The sequence below is a fragment of the Fistularia commersonii genome, chromosome 22 (assembly GCF_037954325.1).
Source record: "Fistularia commersonii isolate RoL2024-O1a breed Wild chromosome 22, RoL_Fcom_v1.0, whole genome shotgun sequence".
Lineage (NCBI taxonomy): Eukaryota > Metazoa > Chordata > Actinopteri > Syngnathiformes > Fistulariidae > Fistularia > Fistularia commersonii.
Genome location: NC_141305.1, coordinates 9,307,915 through 9,333,104, shown reverse-complemented (window position 1 = coordinate 9,333,104; position 25,190 = coordinate 9,307,915). Strand labels below are relative to the sequence as shown.

At 38.6% G+C, this 25,190-nt stretch overlaps 1 protein-coding gene across 1 annotated transcript; it reads right to left on the bottom strand.

Annotated features, from left to right (window-relative positions):
* Positions 1 to 896: 896 nt before the first annotated feature.
* Positions 897 to 25,190, bottom strand: htr7c (5-hydroxytryptamine (serotonin) receptor 7c). The gene is made up of 2 exons (XM_086169647.1): positions 24,304 to 25,190; positions 897 to 2,970 (listed from the first exon to the last, which is right to left on the bottom strand). Exons 1-2 carry the CDS (start codon positions 24,768 to 24,770, stop codon positions 2,232 to 2,234), a joined length of 1,206 nt encoding a protein of 401 aa, XP_086025773.1. The 5' UTR covers positions 24,771 to 25,190; the 3' UTR covers positions 897 to 2,231.

Here is a 25,190-nt window from a genome sequence, read left to right as displayed (position 1 = left end):
ACAAAAAACTGCTTTAAAAAGATGAGAATGAGAAACATAATTTGATAAGAAAAATTGTGTGAAATTTGACATTGTCCAGGAACTGGTCAAATAAACTATAAAGGATATTTTTTTTTAAATTGATATGAGTAAAGTACAGCACACTTTCAATCAAGAAATCAGTGAGCAGATGTCAACCACAATCTGAATAAAAGGTAAAGCGCCAAGCAGACAGAAAATTAAGTTTTCCTTCTGTGTCCCCATTCACAAACATGTCAACACAGCTGCTCCCGTGGCATGATGGTCTGGTCGGTGCAAATCGTTCAAGAAATTTTATGAAATATTCAACAAATTTAAGCAGTTTAACGTATGACAGCCTTCTAGACCCTTCTCAACAAAGATGTCTTGCCTATGCTTGTAAATGTAAAAAAAACACATTTAAAATTCTCAGAGGGATTGGGGGGCAGTAGATTTGCGGAATTATAAGCAGCCAAATGAAATTGGTGTGTGTGTGTGTGTGCGTGTGTGTGTGTGTGTGTGTGTGTGTGTGTGTGTGTGTGTGTGTGTGTGTGCGTGTGTGTGTGCGTGTGTGCGTGTGTGCATGCGTGAGACACAACAGGGGAACATGAAGCATTGCGATTAAACATTCTTTTGTCACTGAGAGGCCTGGATTGTCCGAACAAGTCAGCAATGGTAATAAAATCTATAAAATAATCTGTGTCCATCTGAGTTTTATTGAAAGTGTGTTCATGCTGGCCTTCATGTTATTTAAAGTATGACTTATATATAGATGTATATATAAATATACACACACATATATATATATATATATATGTATATGTATATGGAGACTACACCAAAGCAAGCCAGAATAACATTAAAACCAAGTGTTTATTTATTTACAAAGTGAACAGATGCTTTCACCGCTTCCCCAGATAGTTGCTGAATGTAATGAGAAAGTGGGTAAACAAAACAATGAGCAGAGCATTTATAGGTTGTCTTGACACAATAAAAAATAGCAGTTAATTACAAAACGATGCAAGATGGCTTCACATTTGTTTGAACTACATATACAGGAGCTATTCTCAAAAATCGAGGTAGAAAAGGGATACAATGAAGGGCCGATGATAAGTGATCACATCTTGGTTTAACAGAGAGAAAACAACGGTGCCGACACTGAAAGGGGGAAAAGGTTGTCCTTTTCAAGTGAAAAAAATTTGCAAAATATAGACTTGCTGTATCAACCCAACAAGGTCAAGTCAAATGTGGCATGACAAGATGAAAAAAATGAAAATACATTATTGGGTTATACAATTCTAGCGTGTTTTTGGTGTTATTGTGAATCATAGAACACTATTGTTCAAAATTAATACTCAAAATGTAAATGTGGCATGTAGGCTAAATCTGTTCCATGCAGAGACTAAACAGACAAACTACTTTCAATGTGTTTTCGATCTAAAAACACTGCTTGGGAAATGTTGCCTCCGCCTTGTAGTACACTGACTTTTCTGTCCCTGCACATTTCCCCTGGGATCACACCATTTTAAACAAGTGTAAAATATTTTACTTTGTTCTTTTCTGATTCAGTGACAGGAGCACATTGACAGCTACTACTGGAAATGAGTTAGGCAAAGAAACCCTCTGCACAAAGGAAAACACACCTGAAAAGACTTCTGTTTGAAACTAACCTGTAATGGGCGCATTGTGCCCCATGTCAAATGGTTTTGCATACCAAACACGACTTTGAGTTAATATACAGAAAGCTGTAATTTGGTTTTTTCATTTTTTCTTTGATTTGATCTTTTTGACAGCGTGAACACAATTGATTTTCAGAAAATGTTGTTTCCTTTTTCACAAAATTTTTCCCCCGTAAATTTGGAACCTGGACAGAATTTTGGCGTATGCATAAAAGAAGTGTCGACTTGAATATCCCATCAAGTATGCTCTATTATTTTTCTGCCCAAAATATGACTGAGGTACATATTCACACACACACACACATGAACGCACACACACACACACACGCACACACGCGCGCAAACACACACACACATACACTGAAGTGATCATGCTGTCTATCTTCCTTTGCGGCGGGGCCTGAGAGTCACCAATGGTAACCCCGAATCTGTCAGTCCGTGTCTTATCTACAGGCCTGCTGCATACAATTTGCCCTTCGAGCATAGACTGTTCAAGTACAGACCCACCGTACATCACATACTGAGTCAATATATATGCTGCTTAACTACTCTGCTTTAGACCTTGAGCGCCTCGTGCACCCCCACGGCAGACAGTCGTCGATTGATGTTACGATATCTGCAGCGAAGAAGGTCACGATAAGTGGACCGCAGGTCTCGATTGAAGAAGGCGTAGATGAAGGGGTTCATTAGGGAGTTGGCGTATCCTAACCACAACAGCGTGCGCTCCAGCCAGATGGGCACACAGCTGCACTCAATACCACAGATAAAGGGCCTGGCAGTGGACAGGATGAAGAATGGCAGCCAACATACAGCAAAGACCCCCACGATCACCCCTAAGGTAGTGGCTGCTTTCTGCTCCCGTTTGAAAATTGAGATGTTTCTGCGCTCCCGGGTCAGCAGGCGGGACAAGGCGGCACACTCCTCTGCCACACCTGGAGGCTTAAGGCCATGCATTCGCAGAGCCTCATTAGCCACTGTCTCAAGGCGCTCGCGGCGCGAAAGGTCAGTGAATCGATGTTTGGCGCCACTCTTTCGGGCAGCCCTGAAAATTTTGTAGTACATGACCAGCATGACCAGCATAGGGATGTAGAAGGCTACGGCTGTGGAATAGATGGTGTAGCCAAAGTCTTGGCTAATCAGGCACACACCGGCTGTATGGACATTTTTGGCCCAACCGCAGAAGGGGGGCAGGGTGATGGATGCTGACACCAGCCACACTCCCAAAATCATCTTTGCCATCAGCTGACCATTCTGGCGGGCCGGGTAGGTGAGGGGTCGTGTTATCCCCAGATACCTGTAAAGAAGCGAGACAAAGAGACCATTACAAATTGTCCCTCCATTTCAGGATAAATTCAACATTTGGAAACTGTACAATGGATTTATCATCAAAAATGTACTGTAACAGATAAGCCTACAAAACCCTGCTGTCTCTTTTCATGACACAGAAGCTCTTGTCTAGCGCCCTAGAAAAACATTTGAAGTCCTTTCAAAAAAGACATTTCAATGCAAGGTCGTAACTTCTGTCAGCACATGGATGTTCATTCCCAGCTTTCGTTGTGCTTTCAACAGATTTAACAGGTAGAGATGGAGCGATCAATCATGTTGGCAGGTCTACCGTTTTACAAGACCGCTGAAGGTGTCAGAAAAATAAAGATAAATTGAAGTTCCAAATGCTTGAATTTGTTAAAACCTGAAGCTCCGATTGCTATTTTCACAAATTTGAGTGTAATCTCTATCATAACAAGCTGCATCACTGATGGAAGCCATAAATTTTGTCTCTTTTATTCTCTCCATTTTGTCGGTAATCACCAAACAAAATCTTTGAACAGCATTGCCTACCATTGTCCTCCAAGCCTCTCCAGACATGTACTTATATCTATTATTAAAGCATAAGCAAAATTCTGAATAAAGATTCACAATATTTGAAGGAAATGTGATTATTTTTCTGTCATAGCCCTTTGTCCCAATAAAATTTGTAACTTAAGAAAACAATATAAGTCTTAATGATCCCCCAGTTCAGATTCAGTGTGTTTAGTTAAAGTTAGTTACTGCAGTAGTTACTAAAACTCAAATACTCTAAATGTTGCCAAGCATTGCTCATACCATAATTCTCAACGACAATGAGTTCAGGTCTCATAGGAGGATTGTAGACATCTAAGCAAGCAAACTGAAAAATGAAATAAAATATAATATAACAGATACCCAGACCCTGAGAAGGGGACACTCTGTGCATTCTAAAAGAATTCATAATGGATACTGAGTAATGCAACACTTCTCTCAGAATGCATTACCTCATAATGAGGACAGGGAGTGTCATGGTTATTTGGGGTGTCCGGGGGTGTTCTCAATCTATGACTAATCTTTGACCTGTTACAAGGCACAGCTGTTACCTGGTGCACTCTCACTAGATTTAAAACAACTCATTTGCAGATAAATGACTGTCAGGTTGGATGAAGGCATACACTCAACGCTTCATTACACATTCTCCTTTATTTGTTTTAACAGGTTAAGTGATGAAAACCTTTGTGGACTCCTGAGTTGGTTTCCTCTATTTTGTTTTCCATGCAAAGATAATGATATCAAATTTTGAAGTTTTGTGAATTAGTCAAAGGATATATTAAAAACATGCAAAATACTCAGGAGTGTTGCAAAGATTTATTAAGATTTGACATCATAGTGCAGGCACGAAACAAGGCTATTTGCACTGCAGATATGACTTCTAGTTATATAATCACCACTTTCATGCATGACAATGCATTGCCCCACCTTGAGAACATCACCATGTTTTCTAAACAGCACTGTGAACATGCTCGTAAGATAAAATAAGGTTACCACAATAACATACTCAATGATTGAGGAGGCTCAGTCACTTGCATGTGATCACTTATTCATCCATCCATCCATTATCTGCAGTTTATCCTGCAGTCAGGGTCACTGGGATTCCAGGAGCCTATCCCAGTGGTCATTGGACGATTGACGCCAGTCAATCACAGGGCCACATATAGATAAACAACCATTCACTCTTTCATTGACACATCGGGGTAATTTTTCCATTGTATTCCAATTAATCACCTCCATGTTTTTAGACTGTGGGAGGAAGCGGGAGAAGCAGGAGAAAACACACAGACACAGGGGAGAACATAGAAACTGCACACAGTGAGAATCAGTACCACCATGCTGTCCCTGATCACTTGTTATTATTATCATCATTATTATTATAATTACTATTGTTGTTGTTTTTGTTGTAAAGTAAGATGAACGAGATCTCAAAGGGATTTAATGCAACTTTCTTTTGCTGCAAAACATCCTTAGATAAAGATTTAACTCTGACATAAGACTTTAAACCAGTGCCATGCTAAGAGAAGGTCAGGTGCTTTTTCTTACTCCACTAAACACTGACTGTGCAGCTTCCTCCTGAGTGAATGGTGACCTAGATACGGATGCACCAGAAAAACCTGAAAAAGATGATAAAATAGTCCTTACTGCTTGTCTGACCTACAGAAGAAAAAGCTGAATTGAAAAAATGCCATTTACACACAGCTTTCCTGTGAAATCCAATGAATGTTTTGTGGTCCAAAAAGTTACTTGTTTTCTTTCACCAAAGGGGTGAGTACATAGGCTGTGGGCCAAATTTATTACTTTGACTCAGTACTTAATGGTTATATAATGTTTAATCTGTTTTCTCTGTTTTCTGTTTCTGTAAGGAAATACTGTAGGTTCTTTAACAGCTGGGTCCATCTTTTGAGTGAATGTAATGTGTTTTAATTGTCTGTAATGAAGGGGCCTCCTGCTTCCTGATATAACATTGGAAGAGCTGTGACCAGTAACACAACAAAATACTAATAGATGAAGTTTCTGACAGAACTGGGCAGAATATAATGAAAACGATGAGTGGGTTTTATTGCAATTAAGTGGGACACTTTCAATGTGACATAATTTCATCCATTGCTCATATGAAAAGATGGATCATAGCAACTTTCTTGGTCAGATTGGAATCCCCAATTAATTTTGTATGCACTTTTTTCAAACAGAATTTTGTTATAACTTGTAATAACTCAAAAGAGTTTGACCTACTTAAAACCACATAGAAAACAAGTGGCAACACATTATATTCACCTTTCAAAAACCTGTATACAGTAACCAGTGACACTATATATACATATATATGTATATACGTGTGTGTGTATATATATAGAGAGAGAGAGATAGATAGATATGTGTCTGTGTGTGTATATATACATATACCTATATATATATACGATTTAGGACATATCCAGAGCCCTAGGGGATTACCCATCCACAGACTCACAGTGTGCCTGAGCTAATGGAGAATTTCATTATTTCCGCTACACTGATGGCTACAGCACGGTGAAGTGAACTATTTTCTGCCCTGAAAGAGTGTAACCGGCCCAACAGTCGTCAGCCTCTGTGGGCATCTCTCAAGCCCTTTTTGTCTGAGAAGACATACTAGTGAAATATTTACCAATGTGGTTGGTTTGGGTGGCAGGTTGGTAAATTTAGTGCAGCAATGTGGTAGCAAGGAAGTCAAATATCAATTTCATCCCACAGAACATTTTAACTGAAGAACCCTAGGAGCTCTGGTTTCTTTCTTTCACTCTTGAACTAACAGATTTGTTCCCCTGAGGTGAGAACATATACCATTTGTAAAATACTGACTTGGCAAAAAAAATATGTATTCCATAATTGGGTATCAGCCTGTCAATACAGACTAATAAATATTATTTTATGGATTGATTGAGTAAAATCTGTTTCAGCTGTCTATCAACATAAATATTGCAAGGCAAAATTATATATTTTTTTAGCATCAGCTGAAAAATTAGGAATAAAACAAAATAGCCATCATTACCATAACAAAGTTTTGCAGAATTTAAAATAATTTAATCTCATTTGAAAAACTGCTATGGTGTAAATACGGACAACGTAACCGTTGCCATAAATCAGATTTCACTGACTGACGTGGTGTGATTCAGTTCTTTACATTGAAAGAGGTGACATTTTGTTGACCTTGGCTGGATGCAACAGTCTGCACTTCACACCCTATGCCTGAGGAAATAACCTTTCCAGCAAAGGAAACCCCTCTGGTTGCAGCACATGGATCAAGTGTTTCACCCCTTGCCGGCCATATATCGTCCTCCTATGGGGGTGGTAATAGGCAAGATTAATTGGCCATTGGGAGAGAGGGAGTAGCCTCTGCCTTAGCCACAGGTCTGCCAATCTCTGTCGTTTACCACCTCTGATACCACCAGTGTTCTGAGAGCTCTCCCGATTTTGTATTGCCTGCTGAGATACTGCCAGATATTGCCGGCGGCTTACTGAGAAGGGAATAAAAAAAAAGATATTGCATTAGTCTGTGCTCCTGCCGGACAACTATAAAAACATCTGAAGGCTCCTCCAATGTGACCTTCCGGCACAAAAAGGAGAATAGCTGTTTTTCCTCATGCAGCTGCTACAAGACATCAAGGCAGACTCATATTGGCCCTTGACACTAAAATAAGCTCGAACTTGATCCTGCAGCTGTAGCAGCACAGAGTGCTTCTGGGTTATTTCCTGCAAAACAGATTCAGCACTTGCTCAACTCAAAGAAATGGCATTCCATACGGAAACCAGAATTGCATAAAAGATGTCAGTGTTCATTTAAAGGTAAAGGTTCTTCATTTGTCACAAAATCATGTTGAATAGGGCATTTTTTTCCTGTGTTTGATCCTTCTCCAAGTATAGGAAAAATTCTACAAGAATGTCTTGCTGCAACAGCACCAACCAATCTTGATTGACACGTATTTGGAAATGTTTCCCTTTTTTTTTAATCGGCAGTCACTTCTAAATGTAATAAAATGTTCTTCTTATCTACCCCCTTCCTGGACATGTTAATGTTAAACACATAGGATCAGGATTACATTTCTCTATTTTGTTTTTGTTTCTGTTCAGTTTTATTACATAGCTGTGCACTGTTAAGCCAATCATGAGTATGGTGTTACCATTTAAAAATCATCCCTCTATTGTGATTAATTGAGCGATCCAACCTCCATAACAGGGGCCTCCTCTTGTCTGGATTCAAAGGATTCAAAGCATTTGCTCTCAATGACCGTCTGTGTCATGCCATGTAATACACGTAATCCATAGGAGCCCCTGGGGTCTAAAGGCTAATGTGCTCTTTAATGCATGGCATCTTAATTTCTGCCAGTTTACTATAGTATAATCTGGTTTTGATTTTTCTATTCTCAGATACCACTTAAAAAGAATGTGTATTTAATATGTAAATATTGTGAAAAGTAACCATTTGGGTGTGAATTTGACAGTAGAAAAATAAAGGTATATTTCATTTGCTCTTTGGCTGTGACAGCAACGCCAACAGAGAGACTGAAGAAGGGAATGATTTTCACCAGAGATCTTACAAGTACAGCGCAGAGAATTCAAATATTAACTTCAACAATGGTAAATGTCTGAATACCTTGATTAACAGCTTTTATGCAACATTGAGATTGTGCCGATGATGTTTCAGAGTTTTCCTTTTTCAGATTCCTTTTTCTCAGTTTATTTTGCTTTTGCTTTGTTCTAGTTGTCTGGTCTGTCTTATTATGTTAAATTGCTTGATTATATGGTTCTATGCTTACGATATACATTACATGTCAAATACACAGTATTTTTCTCAGGCCTAAAGGACCTTTCTCAGGTCCCCTGGTAGCATGGTAATATTTAAACCCACAAAGTCTACCAAGACAGGCAATCATTTTACTTTATGTAGATATGAATGGCCTCTGTAAATAGTGTTTTATTGTAGGGGTCCGTAATTTTACCAGAAGGTCTGGTCTTCTTCTTCTTCTTTTGTCTTTAACTTCAGACATTTTTATGGTGCTTTATGTACTTCCTGCTAAACGCTATAAAGCAGTAATGTGGATATTTTATAGGCTTTGCGCAACAGCACACCACCTGTTCAACAAACCACCCTTTCAGAGGTTGACTGGCTCTCACAGCAATAGAGATGATCGGCAGCCATTAGTGCCATAGTGAAGAATGTCATCTCCCTCGACCAGTCTCGGTCCATCCCTGACAGAGCATGGTGTCCTTGAACAACAAAGCTGATACCCCACAGGCAACACACACTGGAGTGGAAATGAAAAGAGGAGACAGTGCAACTGAAAAAGCTATGAATAAACAGAGTAATGTAATACAAGATGATAAATCACACTACAGACGGTTGCAACAACTTACAATCACATTTAAGTGCCAAGTTTTCTTACTCGTATCAAACACGGAGGAAGATCAGTGGCAGGTGAAATAATGCATCATTATCCCAAGATGAGGCGAAATAGTGTTTTATTCCTGACTGAACAAAAATCACATGCATCAACAGCTCATGAGGACCGTGCAATTCACACACTTTGAACTGCACTTCGACACTTCCTGTCAGCTATAAAGTTAGGCTATCACCCCAAGCTAAAGAGGAAGTATTTAAACTCTTTATCTGGCAATAAATCTATCACCTCATCATTTTATTTGTTGTACTTTCTTTATATTTCCCGAAATAAAAGTTATTGGTGTTTTTTTTTTATTTCACGGCTTGTCCTCATTACCACAGGAACATTTGCAACATCACGCAATCATCTTCTAACATTTCATAAAAGCCAGATTATCATTGAACATTGTACGATATAGTGATTAACCAAAAAATGTTCAAGTTCAAGTTATGTAGTAATCATCATTACCAGCGCAAGATGTGTTCAAACTGAATATTATGACTGTTGTGTTAATTATAAAGATTCTACAAAGTAAAACAGAATTAGGAATCACTTTTACTCATCAATGTTACATCATGTTTGTAAGAGAATTTGAATTTCTACAACAATAAGAAAGAACAAAAAAGTGACGATGATGCAACTTCTTTTCTGTTTTCTTTCTTTGTTTCTGTTTTCACACAAATAATTAATCTATAGTACTTACTAGTATTAAAAAAAAACTGTTTTAATAAGTTTCAAATGTTTGTACTGAGAAGGCAGACAAAAGCAGCAGGCCCAAAAAACACAGAAAATTTTTGTTTATGTTTCAGTGCCTTTGTAAGTGGATCATAAAAACATTTTGTGTCTGGGTTATATTTGGACACAAGAGATGCATGGACTGAGCTGGCAAAGGTTCCCCTGCAGGTCATGAGTCTTACTTGTTCATTGAAAAAATAGAGGTCTGTATAAACATAGTCCCCAAGGAAAAATTAATTTCCATAAAATCTGCCGTTTTAAACACCTTTGTATCACAAGTACATTGTGTGTTCCTGATTTTGAAGTTGTTATACTAATTTGTGTCTTAGAAAACTGCTCTTGTACAACAGCAAAAAGGGAACTGCACTTGCTTTACTTTGACAAGGTTATGAACATGAATGTCACTGCTACATCTCTTACACACATAACCGTTAAGCAAAATTAATGCAAGAAACTGCTGTTTTAGAGATAGATTTTTTTTTTTTACAACCAGAATTAAAACTGATTTCCAGTGTTTGGAACAATATTGCTTTATTCTCTCAATGGCCACATGGCATCATTCTCTCTCCGTGAATTCCTGTCAAAATCTCCCTGTCTTGGCAACTGGACTTGAATTTCTTCACTCGATGATTCATCCCTCATCTGAGAGGCTTCTTCACTTCTTCAGAACTTGAAGATTCAAGTCCAGTTGCCAAGACAAGGAGATTTTGACAAGAATTCAGCATGACCTGGATGACTGAGAGCCTCCACAGACATACTCTCTCCCTGTCAATTCCACAAAGCTCTGATGACAAACAGGAAGTTTATATCACACCACTTTTCACTGCTATGGAAGTAAAAGCTGGTCCTATAAGCCCTCTTGAGTTGTAAAATATGCAGATATATGACTAGAATAATGATTGTATGGTTCACTTGATGGTCGCAAACATGGAAGGTCACTGATGGGGGATATATATAGGGGTTACAAAAGTAAAAGAAACAAGTACTATAACAGAGGTCTGAAAGAGACTGAGGAAAATTAAAGAAATTTCCGTCAATTACCATATGGCAGAACTTATTTCTTGTGCATTCTTTTTTTTTTTTTAATTGCTGGCTTAGACTGTCACATCTTCCAAGACGTGGTCCAAAATTTAAGACTTTAATTCTCCAATTTTCTAGTACTTTCAATAACTTGCATTTTCGACCGGCACTACTCTGGATCTCACATTCACCCATGCAAACACACACCGACAGTTGCGCAGCGCTGCCATGCAAGGCACTGACCAGACCATCGGGAGAACCTGGGGGGTTAGTGCCGTGCCCAAGGGCACTTTGGTGTGCAGACAGAGAACCCAGGGATCCAACGGCCAACCTTCGAATTGGAAGTGCACCAACTGCGCTACAATGGCCCCTTAAGATGCTGATCTAGTCAATACGGCAGTCAAAATCAAAAGGCCACGCAAAAAATATCTCCTCTGATCTTTACATTACCCAAATGCATAGCAGGGCTTAGTTAAGTATGAGCTGTTCATTTTAAGTCCAAATTAAAAAGTCTGTGGTGAATCCCTTCACACACATTATTAAACATAGTACTCCTTTCAGCTCACTCCTCAGACTCTTTCTGCCCCGCAGACTCTCACGACCTCATCTTGCCCTGAAAGTGCGCAAGTGTCTTGACCTCCTCATGCTAATAATAACATCCCTCAAATCTGTTTATACTTTGAAAGCACTCGTCCAAACCTCTCAAAGATTTGTGGATTACTGGTCCATCTAGGACATTATAGAATCTATAAACATCTGTTTTCAGTCAATTTTCAAAAACTCTATGAGAAAATAACCCATTGTCTTAATTGATTAATCACCTCTGAGAAATTAATGGATTTATTAGTTAGTGGTACCATTTACAGTTCAATAAATCCAAGTATACTTTTGGGCTTGTACTGTAACTGCCAAATCATTGTCATGGCAACCGAAAAACAGGCTTGCCCAAATGTAGTTAGATTTATTAAATAGAAGATGCCATGAAGTGGCACTATGAAACTAGAACATGAATCAAAAGATTTACTTCGGCATGGATGTTCTTGAATGGATCTTTATATAACTGTCATTGAATTAGTATTTACTGCATCTTTAGCTGTTTAATGGACTTTAATTATGGTGGGAGTCAAAGTGGCCAGAGATGCGGCAGACATCTACAGAATAATCTTTTTGGTCTCAGACTGTAAATCCATGGGCTAAGGCCTAATTGGGAAATAGAAATAATTGTTTTCCAAACCAAATCTGATCCTGTCATCGTGTTCAACCTCTCACTAGCTGCCTAAAATTATTGTTCAAACTCATTCAGGGAGACCTTAAACGATGGAGGAGACATAAATGAGTCACATAGTAGTTATACAATGAATAAAGTCTTTCAGCAAGAGGTGAATAAGTACGTGCCAGTAAGGCCATCTCCTTGTGTTTTTCCTGTCATGATAATGTGAGAGCATGAGTGTGAAGAACCCCTCCATCTTTGTCACCTTCCCTTAGGTTCTGTCACAGAGTGCACCCTCTCTCTCAAAGGACACCTTGCAAACTAAATAAGCTTAGAGCAGCTCTCACATGTGGGGGAGGAATGCAATTCTCAGCTTCTTCTCAGTTTACTTCTGACCTTTGAAAAAAAAATGGTGAACAATCTAAGTTACCAAGGAAACCAGAGGCAGCTCCTCTTTTGAGCCGACTCACTTTCTTTCAATTTGGCATCCAGGCAGCCAGTTAGTATAGTTGAAATAGCTCACAGCCCAGTATATGTCATCACTTACTTGCTCAGCAAATGGACAAGGACAGTGAGGAGGACTTATATCTGCCTTGTTCCTGAGTCACGTCCATGTAACATAAATGCAAATGTTGACACGTATTTTTTTCTACTGCCTATTCCTCAAGTGATTTTTTATTTTTTTTTGCTTACTAACATCCATACAATTTCTGGTTGAAAAAAAAAACACAGCAAAACAAAGGCTCCTTACACTTAGATCACTTTAATAATACTGATAATTGAATCTCTGTATCCATTTTCAAATTTAATTATTGACCATGTTCTCTTTAAACAAACATGCAAAAACAATCAAATGCTAATTACAAATAGCATGAGACACACACACACACAAACAAACAAATACACAGTTATAAAAAGATAATTTAAAATCTATAAATCCATTTCCTTGTACTTGAGAAAACTTAGACATTTATTGTGCATGCATGTGTTTGTGTGCCTGCATGCAAGTATGGTTTGAAAGTAAATTACTTGAGAGGCTTAAACATTACTTGGCCAAAATTCTAAAAAAAAAGAACTGTAATGAATAGCATGTTATTAATCAAGCAGTACGGTGTAGCTTTGAAGCAAATACTTAAATCTCTTTCAATAGCAAGATACAAAAGGAGTACAGGGTGGTACTAATGAAGGATTATCATACAGATTGATTTCTAAAGTCCAGATGCGGTATTTGTTTTCTTGAACAATGCACCCCTCTTTACATTTTTCACATTTAGGTCTCGTCACACCCACAGATTCAACTCATAAGCTTAGCTTTCCATTTAATTAAACACAAGCATGTGAAACATCATAAACTTACGCATTGCAGGGGACGCAGACAGTTTGCAGGTGCTCCTCTGCAAATAATGTGTGAGGATATCGTTTCTTCATTTGTGTTAAAATACACAATGGATTTTGATATCTACATCTTCGAAATGTAAACCATAAATCACTGTGTACTTTGTGAATTTCTGTACGGAAAAAAAACTCCCTGCCGTCAGCCAGATGTTCGATGTATCATTTAGAAGAAACAAAAGCAACCAATTTATCTATTCACTGCTTAAGTCAACCAAATTAGAACAGAGGAACAGATTATGTGCAGCTACGTCAAATCTGGTGTTTTGAGCAAAACGAAAAGACAACGCTCACTGCGCACATTATCCGGCCCAATAATAATATTTTTCAACAGAATAAATTATTTGGAATGCAATTACATTTTGTGCCAGATGACATACATCAGAGCATCAGATATGGAGGTGGAATCTATGTTCCTGTCTGAGCACAGTGTGCTCTAAATCAAACAAACTATGACTGATGATGAAAATATTCATTGCACTGCTGTTTATCTTGCCTACAAGCATCAAGAGAAAGAGAATAATTCAAGGTTGCTGAACCTGTCTCTACTTGTAAGCACATTTAACCATACAACGCTAAATTTTTGCATTTCCAGAATGGAAATATAAGCAGGATCTTTTTGTAAGGTAGGAAAATGAAATAAATAAGAGTAACTGTTTGACTAAAATATTAATGTTACAGGTGATACTTACCTGGAGAAGTAAAATTAAGTGTTGCCTAAGCGGTGCATATTATGGGCTTTTCTTAGTTGGAAATGTTTGGACTAGCTGTTCAGAGGCTACCTTCATAATGCTATTTACTACGAGACAGCAGCAATTTATAACTTCTTTCTGAATTTCTATCAGCATATTGGCGGATAGGTGGAAAGCACTCAAATCATGTTTCATATAAAAAATAGTACTGAGTTATGCTTGATGTACAGGCATAGTATCAGTAAAATGCATATTAAGTATGAAAAATCAAAACTACCGGTGCTTATAATGCAGCCTGTTTTATAGAATTACACTTTATGGCAAAAATTATTCGCTCACTTGCCTTTACTCGCATAACTAAGGTGACAGCCCATTCCTATTCCATAGGGTTCAATATGACATTGGTCCACCCTTTGCAGCTCTAACAATTTCAACTCCTCTGGGAAGGTTCAGGCTCAGGTTTAGGTTTAGGAGTGTGTTTATGGGAATTTTTGCCCATTCTTCCAGAACCGCATTTGTGAGGTCACATACAGATGTTGGATGAGAAGACCTGGCTCACAGTCTCCGCTCAAATTCATCCTATAGGTGTTGAGGTCAGGACTCTTTGCAGGCCAGTCAAGAAAAAGAACTCCACATCATAATCCCCCAACTAAACTTCACATTTGGCACAATGCAGTCGGACAAGCACTTTTCTCCTGGCAACTGCCAAACCCAGACTCATCCATCAGATTGCCAGATGGAGAAACACAATTCGTCACTCTAGGGAACGCGTCTCCACTGCTCCAGAGTCCAGTAGCGGCGTGCTTTACACCATTGCATCGGCCCTTTGCACTGTTCTTGGTGTTGTGTGGTTTGGATGCAGCTGTTTGGCCATGGAAACCCATTCAATGAAGTTCTCTGTGCACTGTTCCTAAGCTAATCTGAAGGCCACATGAAGTTTGGAGGTCTGTAATAATTGACTCTGCGACCTCTTCACACTATGCACCACAGCATCCGCCTTCCCTGCTCTGTCAGTTTTCGTGACCGTGTTGCTGTTGTTCCCAAACACTTTCATGTTCTTATAATACAGCTGACAGTTGATTGTGGAATATTTAGGAGCGAGGAAATTTCATGACTGGAATTGTTACACAGGTGGCATCCTATCACAGTTCCAAGCTGGAATTCACTGAGCTCCTGAGAGCGACCCACTCTTTTATAAATATTTGTAAAAACAGTCGACATGCCGAGGTGCTTGATTTTATACACTTGTAGACATGGAAGTGATTGGAACAACTGATTTGGATGGGTGAGCTAATACTTTTGGCCATATAGTGTATATAGTATGTATTGTTTTGATACGTTCTATTTAATTTGACGGATGTTATTGTTATTGTCCTTTTTTTACATACTATGCAGCAACTGATAGTAGCCCATCAGTTGGGAAATTTGGAAGGTGCACTTCCTAATTTATTGTATATTACTTTATAATATGTATGTTTAACACAAATCATACAGAGCCTTCACACAAAATGCATGACATTTTCAATTAAAATAGCAACAATTGAATCAACAGAATATTTTGATGTTATTGGATCTAAAATCTAAATCTGAAAAGTAAAGTTATTAAATGAATTTGGTATAAGTGTAGTAATTACAATGGTACTACAAGCACTACAAGGTTGCACTCTTGCCATCATCTTCGAGGCTACTTGACGGCTGTAAATCAATGGCAGACACAAAAGGACTGTTCTTAGTACTTACAATTTAATATTTCCCTGCGTGAAATAATTTACATTTCATACTAAACATACTGACTAGTGGAGTGTTGCCATGGAGCTGTAACCCAAAGATTCAAACAGATGGATACTGTGGGCGTTCATGCTTTTATGATTTAACAAATTAAGTGACCACAACATAGTTTCCTTAAAACTTAGAGTCATCAGATTGGCAGCATATGTGCAAAGAATTTAGTGGTGCAAGAATAAGATATCTCACCATGAGGTCAAACCAGTGTGGCACGTCACATCCAGCCAGAAATACGCATTATGCTGGGATATTTATTACGAGAAAGGAGAAGGAAATTTTATTCTCTTGTGATATATTTAATGTTGCCTGCATCAGTAGTGTTTACATTCTTATTATGTGGCAAACACACAAATCTGAAGGTATAGAACTGTCTATGGTGTCCTGAACCTATTGGTGGTCACTGATGGGTTACAATGTCTTGCTCAAGGGCAGATCAGCAGTGATGGAGGATTTACAACTCAATTTGCAGTTGCACAGCTGGACAGTAAACACTAAAGAGTGCTGGAGATAAAATCACAGACTTGTTTGGATCTCCCTGACCTGCATAGACATCCCATCACATTCAACTGAAAACTCTGAAGTCAGTCTGGTTGTCTTAATACAGTCATAAGTCCTGAACATCATTGTTTTGGCAAAATAGCTCAGTGTGTTTTATTTTTCACGAGTGTTTTGATCATTCAGTTATGAATTCTATTTGCAAGCCCACTTATTCATCTTCTATATGATCAACTGAGCTGCAGATGCTAACAATTTCAAACAGCACGCCTGCAGTTCACGTATGCTGTGTGTTTATGTTTGTTTTTAATGTCTAATCTCAATCAAGTGAAAGCCTATTATCTCCCTGCTCAGCCTGTTTGTTGGCACTTTGTTCAGTCTGAATGAATAATGGACCCCACCTTTGTAATGCCAAACACAAACATGATTTATACCACGCTCACCCACAGTCACTCAGCACTTTGCTCTTTTCCCCTTTCTGTCGCTAAAGATTGCTGGTAGAAAAAAAAAAAGGCTGACAAGTCGGGAATAGGAAAATAAAATTTGGATCTCTATCAGCCGACTGGGTAGTAATCCATCATCTTTCGTGTCTGATTGTACTGAAAAGGAAAAAACAACAATATAACTGTGAGTAACTCAGAAAATAAGTGACCGTAGGGACCTTTATTTCTCCTTCCCTGTATTTTGAGGTACACTCTGTTGAAATTCCCCTTACAATGCTGTATCAACTATGATGGTAAAAAAGATTCTCTTAATCATTTGATTAATTTTGAAAGCTTTTGATTCAAGCTGTCGTGGATAAAAATCAACTGGCAACAGAGAAACCTTAACAGATACAGATACTGTGTGCCAGCACAAGAATGTCAAAGCTGTAAGACAAACAAGAGAATATGAATGCTGTGACAGGCAAAGTGAATTTCTTTCATTTGTACATGACCTGTGTGACCAGTAGAGCATGAAGCTGTTTAAATTAATTTCTCATGAATGATGATGTAAGTGTGGCATGGACTGAATCAATAGTAGGGTGGCTTATCGAGACCTTTGTCTGCAACCTGAAAGTAGACAATTGCTTTGGCAGACAAACATAAAATGGCTATTGAAATCTTGATTACTGCACCACAACATCATGCTCCGATTAAATAACTCTTCACATGGTCTTATATCAATTTATTGGATTGCAGCCTTAAGTTGCTGAGGTTCTGTGTGTGGCCATTTTTTCCTCACACCTTTGCCGCTGTGGGAATGTACTGTCTGTTAAATCTGCTATGTGCGGGGGGGCTTTACATGTTGCCATTCAATATTAATTCCAAAGATATCCAACAGCTGTTCAATAAAACAAGGAATAATGTAACTCCACCTTGAACCTGATATCCAAAAGTTGTAGTTGCTGAATGCGAGATAAATCTGTTATTCATCAAGCATCAAGGGGCAGTTTTTTGGCGGGGCGGCATGGCGCAGGAGTTTGAGCAATCGTCTCTGGTTCGATTCCCAGCTCCTCCTAGTGTGTCGAAGTGTTGTTGAGCAAGAAACTGAACCCCTACCTTCTCCCCTGCTACTGATGGACGGCAGCCTACTGCTCATGGTAAATCTATGATGGGTTAATTGCAGAGAATGAATTTCCCCGCAAGCGATTCATAAAAAATTAATTAATCAACCTTTATACTCTCAGACTAGTTGAGATCCAGTTTGTGGAGTTGAACATTTTGTGGATACACACAGACCAAGAGCATTCAGGGAGTTTGTTGTGGAAAGACAGAAGCTGCAGAAGAGCTGCAGAGGTAGCTGAATCGCTTTTTCGTTAGTGATGGGAAAGATGGACACAGCTCAGGAAGAGATCTTACACTTTGCACAGAACAAGGATCACCTTATGCATTGCAGGCATCAACTTTTAAGCACTGCAAAATAGTCAGCTGCAGCTCTGGAATTTTAACTCCTCAGTACTGGTTGATTAATGTGCTCTGAAGCAGGGAAGCAGAGCAATAATACACACAGAAAAGATGGTTCAGGGATATTCAGTTTGTAAATGCCTCAAAGCTGGGAGAGTGTGATTGGAGAAGGCTTGGTGAGAGGGAGAGAAACATGTGACATATAACAATGCTGTTCCAGTTTACCGTACTTTGTGGAGTCACTCCAAAGGGATGCTCACTGACAGAGCTCCTGATCAACATTCATAATATTTAGGATTAGTTTTCATTCAGTCACTGACAGGTATTCTATTCTAGCAAGGAATGGGGATAGACTTAGGAGCAGTGCTTTCATATGTACAGAGCAGTCAATAAACTGCATAGGTAAATCCTATCAAAAAATGAAGAGCTACATTCATTTTATAACTGTATGTGCCGACATTCAAAAAATTGAGAATTTATATCTAATAGCTGCTCGCAGCTCTGAACAATCTTTGCAACTTGAGGTACACCAAGTGGGAGGGGGACCATTATTGTGAAATGGTCTTTCACAGGTCAGAGTTTATGACCTCAATAACTGTAAATTGTGTTTAATCAAAATAAAAAGCACAGACATACATTAATTTTCTTTGTTGTAGTTTTTTTTTTCAATCAAAGATTGAGTGTGAGTTATGAATTAATAATGAATGCCACATCCATCCATCCATCCATCGTCTATCACTTGTTCTACTCGGTCACCACTTGCAGGGTCACATAAATAGACAAATCCCTCTCCCGGTCGCACATCTGGGCAATTTTTCCAAGCACAATGATGATGACAGGTTGGTTGAAAAGGAAAAAAAAAACACACGCTAGAATACATTTCACCAGATTGTTTTATTCGACAAAGTTATCCAATTTAGAAGTAAAGATGATCTGTGAAACAAGCAGATTTAATTTTGTATTTTGCACGATAATTCTTCAAGCTTCCCGAACAGCAACGAAAAGGCTTTGAAATAAAGATATGATTGCCGTTGACGTGTGTTAGACGGAATAAATGACAGCTCTGAGAGAACTGTTCTCTGGCAACCCTAGAATTAATGCTGTCGTTGATCACAAAATGAGCACTTATCAGTAGTTAACTTGTTTATTTAAGAAGTTTACATTTTCATTTAGTGGTATTTTACCATACAATCACTAACAGATTTGCTTTAGGAAAAGTGCCCATGGCGAATTTGCAGTGATAGATTTTATATGTAGATACCGTTTCCTCTTTGAAGACAGAAATAGTATGTCAAATAAAGGGAACAGCTCTTCCAATTCAAAGTACCTGTTTTCAAAAAAGTTATATGGTGGTTGGGAACTCTGTGATCCACTCCTATTTTTGCCAAGCACACACTTTCCTTCCCTATTATTATTCCCTCACAGCCATGACCTCTCTTTGATCTGGTGGTGATAGCCCAGCAGGAGAAGCCAATCCTTCAGTTTTCAACAAAGTGGAAGTTGGAAGAGAATGGCGCTTGAGAGAGCAGCGTTTAAGTGTCACATCGCATTACCTGAGGATGCGTCCGATAGCTCAACTCGTCTGTATTTGGTGCTTTGGCTGAATGTTCCCTTAACAGTGGAATATTCTATTTTCGGGCAAACTTACATGCTGACCTGACAAAATGTTGTCAAGGCTGCAGTGTATTATACTGTTCATCACTGGCACGCCAAAAAGCCAATTTATGCAGGTATTACAACAGGTATTAACCCTGACAGTTGTGTCCTTGCTATTGTCTTTACATTAGAGCTGGGAAATAGAATAGAAGAATAGTAGAATATGTAGTATAGTAGAATAGAGTAGAATGCGCGTCCCACAGTGGAGATATTTCAAATATATCAAACTACATAAACTGTATAACTATGCCAAAAATGCTTTTGGTTTGTTTTATTGTGTGTTTTTTTTAGCTTGATTTCCACACCTAGGCTGATATCATTACCAGACAATTTTGAAAATGGGGCTACTGAAAATCATAATGGCTCTTTAAATACTTTGACACAGCCTTACTTTCCCTACTTTTATGCCATTATGAGATTTTTTTTTTCTTGACCTTTATTTCCACTTCAAAAACTTCAGTGATATCTAAAACAGGCTCTGTAATATAACTGGGGTCTGCCTCCTGCTCGATCGAGCACCGTCATTCCTTTTGCACGTTTGCTTAGACTTTGAGGGAACGCCAAAAAAACTGACCCACTCCTCCAAATGTGGAGAATAAATCATTTATATTTGACTTTTGAATAATTGAACGCATAACATTTTACTCTCAGAGAAGGTAAAACAACGACAAGCCAAATGAGTTTTGGGCATGAATGACGCAAAATTGTAGCTGAGAGTATATGCTAGGAAATCTTGTGAGAACAGTTCAACATCTATTTTGGCAGGTCTTGTGTATATATGATTTCTCTTTCATCCTTTTCAATGCATGCTCATAAGTCTCCCTGTTGTGACTGAGACAGTTCTTTGGTGTATCGAATTCTGTTTGAATCCCCACTTGATGAGACCAGGGGAGACGAGTGGATTTTGATCATTAAGCCTTTTTCCTTTCACCACCATAAATCAGCTTTTGCACAGACATAAAAAAAAATTAAACAAGGAAATCGTTATCTCTGAAGTTTGTTCTGCGGCCATTTGATGTGATCCAGGTACAGGGTGGCTAACCTTTACTTAAATCAGTCAATATCGTGGTACTCTGGAATGACAGGTTTTGTCAAGAAAATGACTGCTGTGTAGAATTGCTATTTGATTTTTCAACCACATTCCATTCAAGGAAGACCAAAGGCTAAGCAGTTTTTTTTTTTTTTGCTTATTTTTACAAATGGAGCTTTATGATCAATATTAAATTCCCCTCCTGCAAACAGATAGAAAGAAAATAATTGAATTCACTTAAGACTTTTATGTAAATACTGCTTTACTGCTGCTGGTACATTAATTAAGTTAAAACCTGTAGCCTTATCAGAGAAAAAGGGTTTACTTTCAGCATGATTACTTTGATGTGACAGCATTACCTCCCATGCAAAGATATCAAGTAAAATATTGTATTTTAATAACCTATTCAAATAATCACATTTAATTTGCTTTCATTCATTAAAAATATTTAATTTATGTTAATCCTCTGCCTGTGTATTAAACAAGCTTTACATAGCACTATGGCACTTACAAATATATGAAATGATCCAGAACCACGTTAACTAATCTACCCAGAGTACTGTACATATAATTGGCTTCATACTGACAAATTACAGCAAATTTACAGCTATAAAAGGGGTAAACTGAAACCTTAAACATAAAAACAGATGATGCCACCGTATTTCATAACCTAATTTCCATATAATATCTTACATATTGCAATTTATGTCATCATAATATTGCAAGATCTCTCGCGCTTCCCGCTGCTTTTTAAAGAAGTCATAAGATTAAAAACATTTCAGTAACTGGAGTTAACCCAGTTTTGTAACCATACATATATAACATGGTGTTTGTGTTGACAAATTTATAGTATAGTATAGTATAGTATAGTATAGTATAGTATAGTATAGTATGTATAGTATAGTATTGTATTTCTCAGTGTTAAGTTATTGAGAACATCGTTATAATTGTCTCTTGTCTTGTTTTTAATTTATAAGAGTCAGTAATTACTAATGAATTCCATGTATATTAAACCACCCTTCTGATGATTTGCACTTACATTATGTCTGATCATGCTGACAAATCAACCCCAAAAGGAATAAATATTAAATTCACTGCTGAATTTAATCTAAAGGAAATATCTGACAGACAACCGGCCAAAAATGAATCATATTCCATCCATCAGATTCATTTTGGATCTTTTGAGATATGCATTTTAATTACTGTGACAATTCTTCTTCCAAAATACCACATCAAGTGTGAGACAATCAAAACAAATAAAGTGTGAGAGTCCTAACTTTACTGTGTGTAGAATAGCTACTGTCCTCATATTTGAGTTCTTGTAAAAGCTCCTGAATTCAGCAAAAATCGGCATATTATTAAATGTATTATACGTAATCTTTGAATTGTTAATAAGTCATTTGCCAAAGAATACCTAAAAATATTATCCAAATTTTATAAGGCACGAAGCCTTACGAAAACAACAAAATGTGTAAAATAAAATAAAGAAAAGTAAAATCACTATCTTTGACGTGGATATCACTCTTGATCTTGGACTTTGCAAACTTATCACAATACATAGGTGCATTTTTTTTATTTCTGTTTGTTTTGTATTCAATTAGTTTTCAGTCAAAATTAAATGAGAAATCAAGAGAACATGCTGCTTTAGGGGATTCCTCAGCTCAGGAGGTCTGCTGTCTTGAGTATGTGATGCAGATTTCTATTTGTTAAGATAAGATAAGATAAGATAAGATAAGATAAGATAAGATAAGATAAGATAAGATAAGATAAGATAAGATAAGATAAGATAAGATTTTACTGAAATGTGTTAAATGTGTTTGCTTGAAAGTGAAAAGCCACACCATTTACCCTGATGAGACAATAGTCAGTGGAAGTTGGAAAAATTGATCGAGTGAGGGGATCTTTCTGCATCTGTTACATCGTGCTGGAGCCACAACAGAATCAAAATGTTGTTGGCCCTGTACATGTGTGACCTCCCCACTTCACCTGACTTCACAGTGTTCACATCATAAAATTAAAGTAGATCTAAATGACAATAACCCTCTACACAATAGAGCACAAAGTGTTAATAAACAGTTCAGTCCCCATAAAAACCCTTTCAGTCCTAAGCAGGACATCACCGTCCTTTCCCAATACACGTGCTTTGGAAACCTGGATTATATTTATTTCAGTGACTCGTGTCATGTGGAAATATGCATACAAAAACTATGGTTAAAGATAAACTTAATTAAATACAGGACACATCTGCATTGTTTATCTGAAATATACCGGTTTCTACCAAAAGTTAAAATAAGAGAGGGCCATTTTATGGAGACACATTAGTCTTGTGGCCAAACCACTCAACACTTTGTGATGAGCCTGACAAAATAAAAAATAAAAAACAGCCATTCTGGGCTTCTGTTATATAATCTAATTAAGAAATTCACATGTGTAATTTCAGGAAATGACCATTACGTCATGCTTCCTAATCCAAACAAGATGATGACACACACACACCCACTGACACAGTTTAGCTCTACATCATGGTAGACTGATGGGTTGTTGAAAAGTGTGGTGCGAGTTGATTTCTTTTTAAGAGTACAATAAAGTGACTGAAATATAAATTTCATGAACACGCAGGCAATGACTTTTCACTGTACGAACTGCGCAAGGATTATGCATCTTCAAAAATCATTGCAACCTCATCTGACCTGTTCGCACACATTGAAATCCTGCATAATTGTGGCATGATTTCATTGTGGTGGGTGTATTGGACATGTCTCATTTGTCACAAGCTATCACTTTCAGCTCTGCCATCAGACGCATAAATCAAGGGACAGGTTGCTGGAGCTGAACAGCTGAAATTTGAAACTGTCGGGCTATACTAGGGACCTCTTTCAAAAAATAATGATTGGAGGATTGTTCTTTATTTGGCAACACACAAGGGTGGAATGCCTCAGATTTGTTTTGTAACAGGGGGAGGGGGGGTGAAGTGACTGCAAATAAGATGAAGTTCACATACTTAACAAGTAAACTTACTACACTATGGCAAGTCAACCATGACGTGAAAATGAATTCAGTCTCATGAGGGCAACAGAGCTACATGTGCATATAATTCGTGTATCACAGCAGCTGAGTCTAAACGCTTACAGCCTGCTAGTGATCTGGTCAAGAAGATTAATTAATGGGGTTTGAATTATTCAATACCCGCGTAATTTCCTGGGCAGTTTCTTTGACAGCGGGCGCATCAAATAAGTCAACCTGGTATTAGGCTGGAATCCCCCTGGCGCGCAACGCCGAGCTATTTCATGCATTTAACCCACATTCCGTTATTTGATTTGGCAGTTGAACTGCGCTTACCCTGACTCTAGGGATTCGTAGTACCAGCAAAGGGCCATATGTATTACTCCCGTCAAAAGGGTCGCCAATATGCGTAATTCCTGTGCCACCGGCAGGTTTGACGGCAACATCTGCCAACTTTGAGAACTTACCTATCCACGCTGATCACGCATAGGGTCATGATGGAGGCAGTGCAGCACATTACATCCATGCCGATGAAGATGTTGCAGAACACCTCTCCAAAGAGCCACTTGCCACCGGTGAGATCCGTCACTATCACAAACGGCATCACCACGATGGCCACTGACAGGTCCGCCACCGCCAAAGACACCAGGAGATAGTTTGAAGGCTGTCTGAGTTTCTTCACCACGCACACGGCGATGACCACCAGCGTGTTTCCCATCACGGTGACCGCCGTGATGATCGCCAACATCACCCCGATGATGATCTTTTCCGGGCGCGAGAAATCCTGCAGCTGCTCCCCGCACGACTCGTTCCACATAGTTGTGGGACTGATGGTGACAAGGACGTTGTACAGGAGCTGCAGTGTGCCATTGATAACTTCGGAAATATCCTCTTTCCTGTTGAAAGTGAGCTCTATTCCCGAAGTATTGAACATCACGACAACGTTATTCCGTTATCAATGCAAGGGGGGCCTCGCCAGCTCTCCCCAGTTACGCGCATATTTGGGGATCCGCAGCCAGCCTTCGAGTCCTGTCCAGCGGTTTCAGCCCGAGTCCGCCACAGCTGCAGCGCAAATACGTAAAATTCAAAGAAGGTCCGTGCAACGGAGGCGGCGTGCATGTTCCATCACTGCACTGCGAGAAAAAGTTCAACTCCACATGTTAAGTAAATGCGACCTGAATAGCTGCTGCAGAAGTTGTTATTTTTTTCAGGATCGCCGGCGTATTTGGACCCTTTGGGGAGTCGCGCTGCACAAACCGCACCTATCCATGTGACGCATGACTTTAAGACACCAGCGTCCTACTCCTGGAGCGCACGGAGAACCTGGAGGATGCAGCAGCAGCAACAGCAGCAG